Source organism: Chanodichthys erythropterus, chromosome 17 (genome assembly GCF_024489055.1).
Source record: "Chanodichthys erythropterus isolate Z2021 chromosome 17, ASM2448905v1, whole genome shotgun sequence".
NCBI classification, from domain to species: domain Eukaryota; kingdom Metazoa; phylum Chordata; class Actinopteri; order Cypriniformes; family Xenocyprididae; genus Chanodichthys; species Chanodichthys erythropterus.
In genome coordinates, this window is record NC_090237.1 from 24068535 (window position 1) to 24082500 (window position 13966).

Consider the following 13966-nt stretch of genomic DNA (forward strand, 5'->3'; position numbering starts at 1 on the left):
TTTTGCTACAAATCAGATTAGTAAACAGATTTTCATCTTTGATCTGTTTAGAAGTATGGTGATCTTCACACTTTATTAAAGGAGACACATGTATTGACTTAATGAATTAATGCATATCATGCAGAATAAAAATATTCTAAGCTTTGTTGGCCCAATGTATAGCAAATGTCAAGCTGTAAAAACAATGTTTAAAAAAGGTTTTGTCAGGTACTTGAACGTACAATATTAATGAAGTGGTTTAATTTAAGTCAAAAATTATTTAATATGACTGAATTTGAATAAGTGGTACAACACAAATATACATTTAATGCAATAGATATTAATTTGCATAATTAATAAAAGTGAGACAGGATGCTTTAAAGGGTTAGTTCACCCAAAACTGAAAATTCTGTCATTAATTACTCACCCTTATGCCGTTCCACACCCGTAAGACCTTTGTAAATCTTTGGAACGCAAATTAAGATATTTTTGTTGAAATCCGATGGGTCAGTGAGGCCTTCATAGCCAGCAATGACACTTCCTCTCTCAAGATCCAGTAATGTACTAAAAACATATTTAAATCAGTTAATGTGAGTACAGTGGTTCAATATTAATATTATAAAGCGACAAGAATATTTTCTGTGCACCAAAAAAACAAAATAATGACTTATATAGTGATGACCGATTTCAAAACACTGCTTCAGGAAGCTTCGGAGCGTTATGAATCTTTTGTGTTGGTTCGGAGTGCCAAAGTCACGTGATTTCAGCAGTTTGGCAGTTTGACACGCAATCCGAATCATGATTCGGTGCACCAAAAACATTCTTGTCGCTTTATAATATTAATATTGATCCACTGTACTCACATGAACTGACTTAAATATGTTTTAGTACATTAATAGATCTTGAGAGAGGAAATGTCATTGCTGGCTATGCAGGCCTCACTGAGCCATCGGATTTCATCAAAAATATCTTAATTTGTGTCTTACGGGTGTGGAACGACATGAGGGTAAGTAATAAATGACAGAATTTTCATTTTTGGGAGAACTATCCCTTTAAGCTTCGGAGCATAATGAATCAGCGTATCGAATCATGATTCGGATCGCGAGTCAAACTGCCAAACTGCTGAAATCACGTGACTTTGGCGCTCCAAACAGCTGATTCGACACACTAATAATTCATTATGCTCTGAAGCAGTGTTTTGAAATCGGTCATCACTATATAAGTCGTTATTTTGTTTTTGTTTTTTGGTGCACAGAAAATATTCTTGTCGTTTTATAATATTAATATTGAACCACTGTACTCACATGAACTGATTTAAATATGTTTTTAATACCTTTAAGGATCTTGAGAGAGGAAGTGTCATTGCTCCCTATGGAGGCCTCACTGAGTCATCGGATTTCAACAAAAATATCTTAATTTGTGTTCAGAAGATGAACGAAGGTCTTACGGGTGTGGAATGGCATGAGGGAGAGTAATAAATGACAATATTTTAATTTTTGAGTGAACTAACCCTTTAAGTTAGTTACAGGAATGGGTTAACCCTAGCACTATTCACCAGAGCTATCACAATGATGCTCACATTCCTGAAGTGATACTGACACCTCCTGGTCACTCTGACTGTAGCAGAAAACCTCTGTTTATCCCTCTACACCCCTTTTTACAAAAAGCTGCCTATCACATTTAACCTCACATCAATTATCATTTCTATTTGGATTGTATGTTGCGTAAAAATAAATAACAGCACTGCTGTTTACTCTCCAACATAATGCCGTTAGTATGTATCGACGCTATTACAGTAACCCTGAAGAATTCACATCGTCACTTCCGTTTGCAGAGAACGGAGAGGATTTGCGTTACCGAGCGACCAAGAGGATTGACAGAGGAGCCTGTGGAGATTACATGCCCTCCAGACATCCATTAAAACACACACACATCTCATTTTGATCATGGAATAATCTTAAATGTGGTCCGTGTGGTTCGGTTCAGCGGTTAAGACGGCATACAGGTAAGAAAAGCAGCAGCAGATGGATCGCATAGGTCAAGCATCCTCTTCTCTCCCGGTGTGACACGTAGTCGTGCAGCGGCGCTCACAAGAAGAGGACGCTTGACCTGCTCCGGCTGAAGCGCGTCATGGCGTCTATTCACATCACACTGTAGTATAAAGTGTAATCCAACCCTTCCCCCTTTAGTCAAGGGTGCAATTTTAACCGATGCCTATATAATCTGCTAAAAAAAAAAAAAGGGTATTGGCCCTCATATTATTGCTATGGCTGGCCTATAGATTCATGCAATGCATATAAAGTTGGTTTTCTAATAAAACGTGTATTTATCACTCTTTGACATGACATTATACGTTATACATATTTATATTTCAACATAATGCTGAAATATTGTATTTATGTAGTATTAGACGCCAGAATTGCTTTTATATACTCTGTTTTAAGGTACCAAAAATTTAGGGATGGGACCTATACGTGTAATGTATATTGTGCTCTATCTGTCTGTCTTCATGATGTGTTTAGTCTCTATCTATCTATCTATCTATCTATCTATCTATCTATCTATCTATCTATCTATCTATCTATCTATCTATCTATCTATCTATCTATCTATCTATCTATCTATCTATCTCATCTGCAAAGTGTCTTTTTTTGTAGATATCCATCATGACAGATAGTATTTTGAGCAAAGCCGCCACTATGGAAATACCCATCAACAGCAATGGGGACACCAGGACGGCAGAGGATGACAGTCTTGAGCAGGTGTGTATCTATTGTCCATCCAGGCTAATTTTAATTTCAGACCCACTTCTCAGTTGCGTCACGAACCAGACCTGATTGTGACGTGACGTCCTGTTTCTGTGGCAGGTTCTGAGAGGCCTTAATCACACATTAATGAGTCGTTGTAAATATAGACACTGTTAATTGTAGTCGTGCAGCTCTGTTGTGCTTGGTTATTTTTTTAGCATGTTTGTCTTCTCAATGTATCTGTTTCACCATCTTATTTGACACTGTCTTCACATTTTATGTTTTTTCATGTCACAGGGTGCACAGATTGGTGGGAGCTTAGATGAAATTGTAGGCACACTGCCAGTGGCCATGGTGAGGGAGAGTTTGTGGGTGTCCCTGTATGTTGGAGCCCCATTCCCTTTGATTTAGTGTGGTCGATGGTTTGCATAGTTGCACATGTAGTAGTCGCTGAATTATGGGGCTTGGGCAAATGTTGGTGCCAGATTTATCACAAACAGGAGCTGTTTACTGGTCAGAAAAGTCAAATAGAGACAGTCATGCAAATATTTTTGCATGTGTTTTATATATCGACTTGTGTTTTTTTTTCTCTTACTAGGGATTCTCTTGATCTAAAGATATCCGGTTAATCAATATATTGCTTGTTGAATTGCCACATTTTTGAGGGTTTTCTATATGTGTTAAAGGGAAGGTAAGGCTTCAGTGTTAAAGGATTAGTTCACTTTCAAATTAAAATTTCCTGATAATTTACTCACCCCCATGTCATCCAAGATCTCTCTTTCTTTCTTTAGTCGAAAAGAAATTAAGGTTTTTGATGAAAACATTCCAGGATTATTCTCCTTATAGTGGACTTCAATGGACTCCAAATGGTTGAAGGTTAAAATTAGTCTTAGTGCAGCTTCAAACGATACCAGATCTTATCTAATGAAATGATCGGTCATTTTCAGAAAAAAACAAAAAAACAAAAAAACAAAAAAACGAATGTATATGCTTTATAAACACAAATGATCGTCTTGCAAGTGCTTCCACCATTCAGCTTTCCGTATTCTTCAAAAAGCTTACGCTGCATGTCCTACGCCTTCCCTATTCTACTTACACAAAAAAAGGAACTGGCGCTGCGTACGTTCCACGTAAGACCCTTATTCCTCGTCTGGTATCATTTAAAGCCCTTTGAAGCTGCACTGAAACTGTAATTTTGACCTTCAACCATTTGGAGTCTATTGAAGTCCACTATAAGGAGAATAATCCTGGAATGTTTTCATCAAAAACCTTCATTTCTTTTTGGCTGAAGAAAGAAAGACATGAACATCTTGAATGACATAGGGGTGAGTAAATTATCAGGAAAATTTTATTTGAAAGTGGACTAATCCTTTAATATAAGGCCATATTCTTTAATAAAAATAAGCTTCTAGTCTAAAGCAACATATTTGTGTGTGTTTAAACATATAATATATAATATATATATAAACTAAAGTGTTAGTTAAGCTTTAGTTTATATATATATATATATATATATATATCTCATCCAAGTGTTGTTGTTAACTAAATCTATTAAAAATATTTTTTAATAAAATGAAATAAAATGAAATTTTACATGAAAAACTGAATGAACATCAATGAAAATTCACAATATTCCCTTAGCAACTAAGTACTGAAATTACTAAAACTGAAGTAAACATTAAAATTAAATAGAAAACTGAAATAAGCAAAAAACAATCAAACACCCAATACAAATTACTAAAACTTAGAGTAATAGTAAAAAATAAAAGCTAATTTAAAATAAATAGTGTAATAGTATATACCGTGAATAATACTAAAATAGCACTGCTCCTTCCACTCTTTTGATAACCACTTGTGTTTTCCCCACCTAGTGTGCACAGTTCGTGTTAAATGTGGTTTTATTTCTGCATTTGGAGATTGTAATGTACTGTGAAATTAAATCCCATGACGTCTAGGACTTGCAGCAGGTGATGGTGTCTGGACCAAACCTGAATGAAACCAGCATTGTGTCTGGAGGCTACGGAGGGGCAGCAGAGGGCATCATACCCACCAGCTCCATCAAAGGTAAAGAGCACTTGAATAGCTCAAAATGGTGTCTGAATCTGATCTTGACTTGAAGCAGCATCTGAGTCATGTAGACCCACTTACATCTCTGCTGACGTATATGGTCCTATGTCTAGGACCAGCCGTTCGTTTCAACCCGGAGTATTTTGACAGAAGATGTGGTAACACGCCCAAACCAGGTGTCTGTGCATGCATGCTAACTTGACAGAAGATCTTTTTTTAAGAATCTCTACAGCTTCCTCTCTCTCCCTCAGTGTAAAATGTGTCAGCATTTTAACAGCAAACATTTGGCTCTTTTCTACAGGGTCTGAGGACAGTCGCATGGTGGATGCATGTTTGCATATGCAACACAAACCCCTTGTTTATTTTTGTTTGTTTTGAATTTACTGTAAACATATGTTTTGTAACAAAAAATGTTGTTTGTGAGCTGAATGTGTTATACAATAATTTTCTAATGGTGTTTCTTTATGCTCAGTAACATGGTTGGCCTTAACACATTAACATGGCACTGATACACATGCTAGAGTACCAAACCTAACTGACACAGTGGCGGTCCATAAGGAGTTTTATTATTATTATTTAATTTTATTTATTATGTTCATTTGTATATCCATTCTGATTGGTCAGTTCACTAATCAGAGGTGCCTTCGTTATTGGCGTCATAAATTGAAAAATTAAATAAATAATAATAAAAAAAAAACTGGCAACAAAAGCTCATTTTAATTTTTATTGATTATTTTTATATATATAATTTTTTTAATTTTTTTTTTTTTTGTATATATACACTACCATTTAGAAATTTGGGGTCAGTAAGATTTATATGAAAGAAAAATTAATACTTTTATTCAGCTAGGATGCATTAAATTGGTCAAAAGTGATTTTGACATTTATAATGTTACAAATGATTTCTGTTTCAAATAACTGCTGTTATTTTGATTTTTTTTTTATTCATCAAAGAATCCTGAAAAAAATGGTTTTCACAAAAATATTTTTCAACTGTTTTCAACGTATTTTTTCTTGAGCAGCAAATCAGCATATTAGAATGAATTTTGAAGGATCATGTGACACTGAAGACTAAAAATTCTGAAAATTCAGCTTTGTCATCACAGAAATAAGTTACAATGTAAAATGTATTCAAATTTAGACTATACTAATATTTCACAATATTACAGTTTTTATAGTATTTTTGATCAAATTAAACTTGAAAAATAATAATAAAAAAAAAATCTTACCAACCCCAAACTTTTAAATGGTAGTGTTTATATATATATATATATATATATATAATTTTAATTACTGCAGTTTATTGCCGCAGTTTTATGACCGCCACTCAACACAGTCTTTTTAGCAGCAACCTTGTTTTTCATTATTAGTTTTCACCCTCTACTTTCACCTTTTATCACCTTGCCTTTTTATAAAGATATCATTTTCTTCTCTTTTGGTCTCCTTGCTCTTATAAACCTCTTAACATTCATTTTTAAGCATTTAACTTTTCATTTCTGTGCATAACTCATCATCATAATCATCAATAATATTATTGTTCTTGGACATTTTGATAATACCATCTATGAAATCATTATGCATTTGATTCTGTCTACTATAATCTCTACTATAAAGCACAGTTAATGTTACAGTTATTGTTACTCATCTCTGTTACCCCCAAAACACTTAATGTTGCAATTTCCCTAATGGTCTTTCACTTAAACTACATCTCCATCCCATTCCTCCACCCGTCCACTGTTATTCATTCATTTCAGACATCCGCTCCAAATCCAGGGGTATCACTCCCAGCCATTCAGCCGCCAGTCGGATAGCAAACCAGCCAGGACATTACCCAGGTATCCCAGGGATCCTCCTCACCCTTTCCTGCCACTGCCAGCCACCTTTTTTTCCAGTCCATAATTACTCATTTACTGTCATCACACCTTTTAATCTTGCCCCTGTTCATTTGTCAGTCTCAGGAATAAACAATGATTGGTTATATGTAGAATTTTGAAGTCTCTAGTCTGATAATGGTGCATTTTAGTAACATATTTTCTCTGTAGTCATATTGTGACTACACGAGATGTCTGTAAAGTCAATACTGTAACCTTACAGACACAACTGGGTGTTCCTTATTTCCAAAATGTCCAGTTTAAAATGATATTGTATTTTGGGGTATGGCCCCTATTTGCACTATAGTAAGTACTTACATTTTCTACCCTCAGCTCCCAGCATGCACCACAGCAACAGCAACCCAATGATGTCAGAGGAGGCCACAAGAGGAGTAGCCGTAGAGAAATTTGACAGTGTGAAAAAGTGGAGCATTAACACATACAAGGTACAAAAACCTACCACATGGAAATAGTAGTTTGACAAGTCTCTTATGCTCACCAAGGCTGCATTTTAGAAGAAATACAATTAAAAACAGCAGTATTGTGAAATATTATTGCCATTTAAACTGTTTTTAATACTATTTTAAAATTTCAATTATTCCTGTGATGGCAAAGCTGAATTTATTTCTCCAAAAAGAACAGCATTTATTTTAATTAAAGATCTTTTGTAACATTATAAATGTCTTTACTGTCAGTTTTTGATTAATTTAATGTGTCCTTAGTAAATAAAATTATTTACATACAGGTATTTAGGATTTATTAAAGGATTAGTTCACATTTAAATATTTTTTTCCTGATAATTTACTCACCCCCATGTCATCCAAAATGTCCATGTCTTTCTTTCTTCAGTCAAAAAGAAATTAAAGTTTTTGATGAAAACATTCCAGGATTTTTCTCCTTATAGTAGACTTCAATGGGCACCAAACAGTTGAAGGTCATAATTAGTTTCAGTGCAGCTTCAAGTTGTTCAACACAATCCCAGATGAGAAATAAGGGTCTTATCTAGTGAAACCATCACTCATTTTCTGAAAAAAAATTGAAGTTTTAACCAGAAATGCTCATCTTGAACTAGCTCTCTTCTTCTTCACCTCTATTAGAATTTCAGCAGTGTAGACACTGCTAAGTGTATTACTGCCCTCCACAGGCCAAAGTTTGTACTCATTTTTATATGCAATATGCTAGTTCAATAGTATATAACAATTAGTTCAAACGTTGACCTGTGGAGGGCAGTAATACACTTAGCAGTGTCTACACTGCTGAAGTTCTAATAGAGAAGAAGAAGAAGAAGAGAGCTAGTTCAAGATGAGCATTTCTGGTTAAAACTTATATAATTTTTTTTCAGAAAATGAGCGATGGTTTCACTAGATAAGACCCTTATTTCTCTTATGGGATCGTGTAGAACGCTTTGAAGCTGCACTGAAACTAATTTTGACCTTCAACTGTTTGGTGCCCATTGAAGTCTACTATAAGGAGAAAAATCCTGGAACATTTTCATCAAAAACTTTAATTTCTTTTCGACTGAAGAAAGAAAGACATGGACATCTTGGATGACATGGGGTGAGTAAATCATCAGGAAAAGTTTATTTAAAAGTGAACTAATCCTTTAAAATGTGAAGTAAAGGCATATCGGGATTCATTTGTATCTCTTCCTATCTTTTCATCATCAGTGCACAAAACAGATGTTTTCGGAGCGCTTCGGCCGTGGCACAAAGACGGTGGACCTGGAGCTTGAGGCTCAGATCGATGTGCTAAGAGAGACTAAGCTGAAGTACGAGCGTATTCTGAGACTAGCACGTGAGCTCACCAACCACTTCTACAACATGGTGCAGACTCAGCAGGCTCTTGGGGACACTTTTGCTGATCTTAGCCAAAAATCCCCAGAATTGCAGGTACTAATTATTTTTGTGTCCCCTGCTCTGCCTGCAGGTGTTGGGCCAATTTATATTTAGTTCCATATTATTACCGAATCTTACCTTACCATAATGTCCTATTTGCCCTAACCTAAACTTAATCCCTTGCAGGATGAGTTTGGCTATAATGCAGAAACACAAAGACTGCTATGCAAGAATGGAGAGACGCTCCTAGGTGCCATCAATTTCTTTGTGTCCAGCATTAATACGCTAGTCAACAAAACCATGGAGGACACGCTCATGACCATCAAGATGTATGAGAATGCAAGGTATCAGAAGTTTGATGTTAAGAGTTACATGTTACTTCAAGAGTAAATGAGTGAATGTGTTATTAGCTGCTTAAAGGGTTAGTTCAGCCAAAAATGAAAATTCTGTCATTAATTACTCACCCTCATGTCATTCCACACCCGTAAGACCTTTGTTCATATTCAGAACACAAATTTTTTAAAAAAAGTATTCTCGTTGCTTCTTAAAATTAAGGTTGAACCACTACAGTCATGTCGACTGTTTTAACAATGTCTTTAGTACCTTTCTGGACCTTGAAAATGTTGGTTATATTGCTGTCTGTGAAGGAGTCGTATACCTCTCGGATTTCGTCAAAAATATCTTAATTTGTGTTCCGAAGATGAATTAATGACTTATGGGTTTGGAACAACATGAGGGTGAGTAATTAATGATAAAATTTTCATTTTTGGGTGAACTAACACTTTTTTTTTATTTATTAATTTTTTTTATTCAAACTGCCAAAAAGGTCTGCAAATTAAATGCATGTTATTTAGATTGCTTAATCGCATGTATCAAAATTTGCTGAGTAACCCTTAAATGAAGATATGTCAAAGACTTGTTGTGGAAGATAAGTATTGAATAGACATTACAAAAAGGGGCGTTAGAAGTCAATGCATTGCTTTATTTCCTCGTTTGAACATAAGCATATTACTGGATTCAATCCAGTCCATTTTGAATTCATTTTGCAATTAAGTTGGTCATTCTGTTTGTCACATCTTGTTTTTGTTCTTGCATCACATATTAAATGCGTTCTCCCAAAAATTCTGTCATCATTTACTCACCCTTGTGTCTGTTATTCCAAACTTGAAAGACGTTATTTTGAGACATTTCTCAGTTTGTGTCCACACAATGGAAGTCCAAAAGATGTTTCATACATACATGTTTGGAACAACATGATGGTGAGCAAATGATGACAGAAATTCTAATTTATAGCTCTAGTTACACTGTAAAACCTGATAAGTTCAGAATACCCTAAACCTTTGTGGACACCGATTACCTCAAAATATTTAAGTAAACCAACCCAATTTTTTAAGTTAAAGGGATAGTTCACCCAAAAATGAAAATTCTGTCATCATTTACTTCCCCTCAAGTTGTTCCAATCCTGTATACATTTCTTTGTCCTGCTGAACACAAAGGAAGATATTTGGAAGAATGTCTGTAACCAAGAAAATCTCGCCTCATATTGACTACCATAGTATTTTTTTCCCCAGAATAAATGTTGAAATTAAAGGAACACTCCACTTTTTTTAAAAAATAGGCTTATTTTCCAACTCCCCTAGAGTTAAACAGTTGAGTTTTACCATTTTTGAATCCATTCAGCCGTTCTCCGGGTCTGGCGGTACCACTTTTAGCATAACTTAGCTTCATTGAATCTGATTAGACCGTTAGCATCTTGCTCAAAAATGACAAAAGAGTTTCGATATTTTTCCTATTTAAAACTTGACTCTTCTGTTGTTGCATTGTGTACTAAAACTGACGGAAAATGAAAAGTGATTTTCTAGGCCGATATGACTAGGAACTATACTCTCATTCCGGTGTAATAATCAAGGAACTTTGCTGCTGTACCATGGGTGCATAGTACTGCCAGACCCGGAGATTGGAGATTAGTTTAAACTGTTTGGTTTTACATTGTATGATATGAAGGGATTCACAGCCTGCACTTCTAGGAGGTTTCCTGGAATATCTTTTTTTTTTTTTTGCCTAGGATTATATATAGATTTACTGAACACATAATAATGATGTTTTCGTTTTAGACTGGAATTCGATGCCTATAGGACAGACCTGGAGGAGTTGAGCGTGGGTCCGCGGGACGCTGCAGCCATGGTGCGCATTGAGATGGCTCAACAGCAGTACCAGATCCACAAAGACAAGTATGAACGACTGCGCAGTGATGTCACCATCAAACTCAAGTTTTTGGAGGAGAATAAGGTACCATGTTGAAATCCCTGGTATTTACATGTTGTATTTCATACGTCAGAGTTATTCCCTGCCTCTGTTGTAGTTTCTTCAGATTTCTGTTGATGTTGATTTCCAGGTAAAGGTGATGCACAAACAGCTCCTACTGTTTCATAATGCTATCTCGGCATATTTCGCTGGAAATCAGCAGCAGCTGGAACAGACTCTCAGACAGTTCAACGTGAAGTTGAAGCCACCGGGTTCTGACAAGCCGTCGTGGCTTGAGGAACAGTGATCACTTTCTCAATGTAAAGAGACACTCAAACATGGAAACCTGAAAATGGATGGATGGGAATGTAAAGAGATGCATCAAATGTGATTCGTATGAATGATTAACAAGTGGAAGTTTTCATGATGCCAAATCCTGGAAAATGTTTTATTTAAAGCCGGAAAAATCTTCTGATGAATATAATTTTAACTGACCATGGTTACGTTTTACAGCTGCCTTAACTTACTTTTAGGTATATCATATGGGTTGTTCAAAGTAAAGTACGCAAAATGGAACAAATCAATTGCATCACTCACTTTCTGTAAAAACTTTCACATTTTATGAGGCATTCTTAGTCATTTTCAGAAAACTGGTCTGTATCCAGTGAGCACCTCCCAGGCCAGTTTATATATTTTGTTTTATTTTGATAGAATAGAGCTGAAAGGAATGAATGTTGTGCTTGTGCGTTTGTTTTTAACATAACGTCGTTTGAGGGAGGATTGCGTCAAGGTATAAGAAAAGAAAAATTGCTCACAGTTTGTGTCATAAGAAGGTTAATAATATATTTATATTTATGTAAATTGTGAAGTCCCACCTATGAAATTAAAACACATTTGAAGGCGATAGAATCTAATGAGTTTGTATTGTGATGTTTATCATGTCTTGCATGCGTCTCTTTGCATTTACTGCCACATGGCAGTTCGACCAAGTTACATTCTGAGCAGGGTCTTCAAACTCTGCCAGGCTGGCGGCAAAAGCTATTGGTAGAGTCTCCTGCCAGCCAGGAAAGATTAAACCGATTTTCCTTGATTGGATGGATTGCTATTCCCTTGGCTCTGTTAGTACTCAAATAATAGAGGGGCTTGGTTTTGGTTTCACTGTAGTAATCAAATCAGACCAGGCATTGTTTCTTGGAAGAGAAGTTATAATTTTGTATTCGTCTGGGATAGAAGAGCTTTGCTGGTTTGCTTTAACAAGAATTTGCTACATTTGCAAGTAGTTTTTGTCAGTGTTACACACTTGTTTATATTGATTCAGCAACCATGCCTGGTATTTTATCTTCTTAAAGGGGTGGTTCAATGCGATTTTACTTTTTTTTTACTTTAGTTAGTGTGTAATGTTGCTGCTTGAGCATTAACAGTTTCTGCAAAGTTACAGTGCTGAAAGTTCAATGCAAACGGAGATTTTGTCTTTTAAAGTTATGGCAGTTTATTGCCTACAAAAATGACCGGTTAGATCTACAACAAGCTTCTTCCCGGGTTGGTGACATCATAAACCCTGCAAAACACGCCTCCGGGAACACGCAACAAAGTGGCCGAGGCCACGTCATGCAGCATAATGAAAGCAGAAGAGTTGTGTACACCAGACGCGAGCAGCGCGTTAAAAGATAATAGAACCCATTATAATCTGATATTTTCTACACTGGATGCGATGGATGCTTACAGAATATACACGAGTTCAATGCTGGATTTGCACAAAGCTAGGCTTTTATTGAAAGATGGAACAGTTCCCACTTTAAAAGCAGAAGCTGCTGTTTATTGACTTCAAACTAAGTACGTTTTATTATACAAAGAGCAACTCATTTTTGCTTCGCTAGCCAGTTAGCTAAATTCTACAAACACCAACAGACTTCTATGTTCACAGACAAACAGTTGTTCATGCTATAAATTAAACGGTACCTTTACAAAAATGCGACTACTCAGTCATGTAATTATTCGGCTAACCTTACAGTAAAGCTTTAATCAAGATAAAACTGTATATTGAAAGCTAACAAACAGCAGTGACAGAACATTCTAAACACTTTGACACAATTACTAAATTAAATACCATTCTTAAACGTCCTTTAAAAGGTCCACGATTGGTCTGATTCGGGCTCAAATTGATAAAGCAATATAATCAAATTGAGCATACAATATAATCGAAGCCCACGTAACCGGTAACAAATGGTAAGGGGCGTGGCGTTTCCAGACGCTTCATCGAATCACGATGGCTCTGGATTACACTGGACCCGCTAACCAATCTGAGCACATTGTGTATTTCGGAGGGAGTGGCTTCATAGAAGCAGGAAGTCAAATGAGCCGTTCATACGGCAGTGGAAACCACGACTGTAGGTGGAAACCAAAGACTATAGAATAACACAAGACGTGTCACTCGTATTGTTTTGAATGGGAGAAAGTTTAACGCGCAATATGGCGGAATAAGTCCCGCCTTCTAAAGCAAAGAGCCAATCGCAGACTGGTAAAGTCATCGCGTCACTCCGAAGAGACGCACATTTAGGTCTGCGCATGCGCATTAGCTTGATCCAGCCTGAAAAAAATTGCTTTTTTGTCATGATTTGAGCGTTTAGAAACTAAATTTATGAGTCGGTTGTTATTAGATTTCATTGGTGATTTCAAATATCAAATTTAATCGTAAGGTTGACGAACAGTTTTGGAGAATCTGATGTTTCCCCATTCAAAGAGATAGGAGCTGCATGATGCCCAAGATGCGCGAGAGGCTTTTCAAAGATGGCCGCCTAGTGAAATGACTTGTCTTAAAGGGACTTTGGTGAAAAAAGAGGTGTAGATTAAAGCTAAAATCTATGAAAAATACATATATTTTAAGCATTAAGACATGTTAAACTGCGCCCCAAAAACACAATCAAGCCTAGAAAAAAACATTGAACCACCCCTTAGTGCTCACAGCCCATTCTTTACAGAGGACATTTTTATATAGACTAATACTGACTAGACTGTTGAAATCGATCCATTTCCCCACAAATGTGTGCAGTGACATCTACTTAACTTGGTTTTAATCAAGCCAAAAAATATTTAATATGACGTAATTGCTCTTCTGAAGTTCTATATAAATGTCTCATCACCCTACCCAGGTGAAATAATTTAGAGTAAATAAATACTACAGTGTTTTTGAACCATACTATAATAAAGTACTTGAATTAATTTG

At 36.0% G+C, this 13966-nt stretch overlaps 1 protein-coding gene across 6 annotated transcripts; it reads left to right on the forward strand.

The window, feature by feature from the left end:
• The first annotated feature begins 1818 nt into the window (after positions 1 to 1818).
• Positions 1819 to 11641, forward strand: arfip2a (ADP-ribosylation factor interacting protein 2a). 6 transcript variants are annotated; one of them, XM_067365051.1, is made up of 11 exons: positions 1819 to 1984; positions 2637 to 2741; positions 3024 to 3080; positions 4682 to 4790; positions 4907 to 4969; positions 6548 to 6628; positions 6998 to 7110; positions 8332 to 8553; positions 8686 to 8843; positions 10614 to 10788; positions 10895 to 11641. In XM_067365051.1, the coding sequence occupies exons 2-11, from the start codon at positions 2646 to 2648 to the stop codon at positions 11048 to 11050; spliced, it is 1230 nt and encodes a 409-aa protein (XP_067221152.1). In that variant the 5' UTR covers positions 1819 to 1984; positions 2637 to 2645; the 3' UTR covers positions 11051 to 11641. The 6 variants fall into 6 exon arrangements, with proteins under 6 accessions (XP_067221152.1, XP_067221153.1, XP_067221155.1 ...); XM_067365052.1 differs by having other exon boundaries at positions 4907 to 4951; XM_067365054.1 differs by lacking the exon at positions 4907 to 4969.
• The last annotated feature ends 2325 nt before the right edge of the window (positions 11642 to 13966 follow it).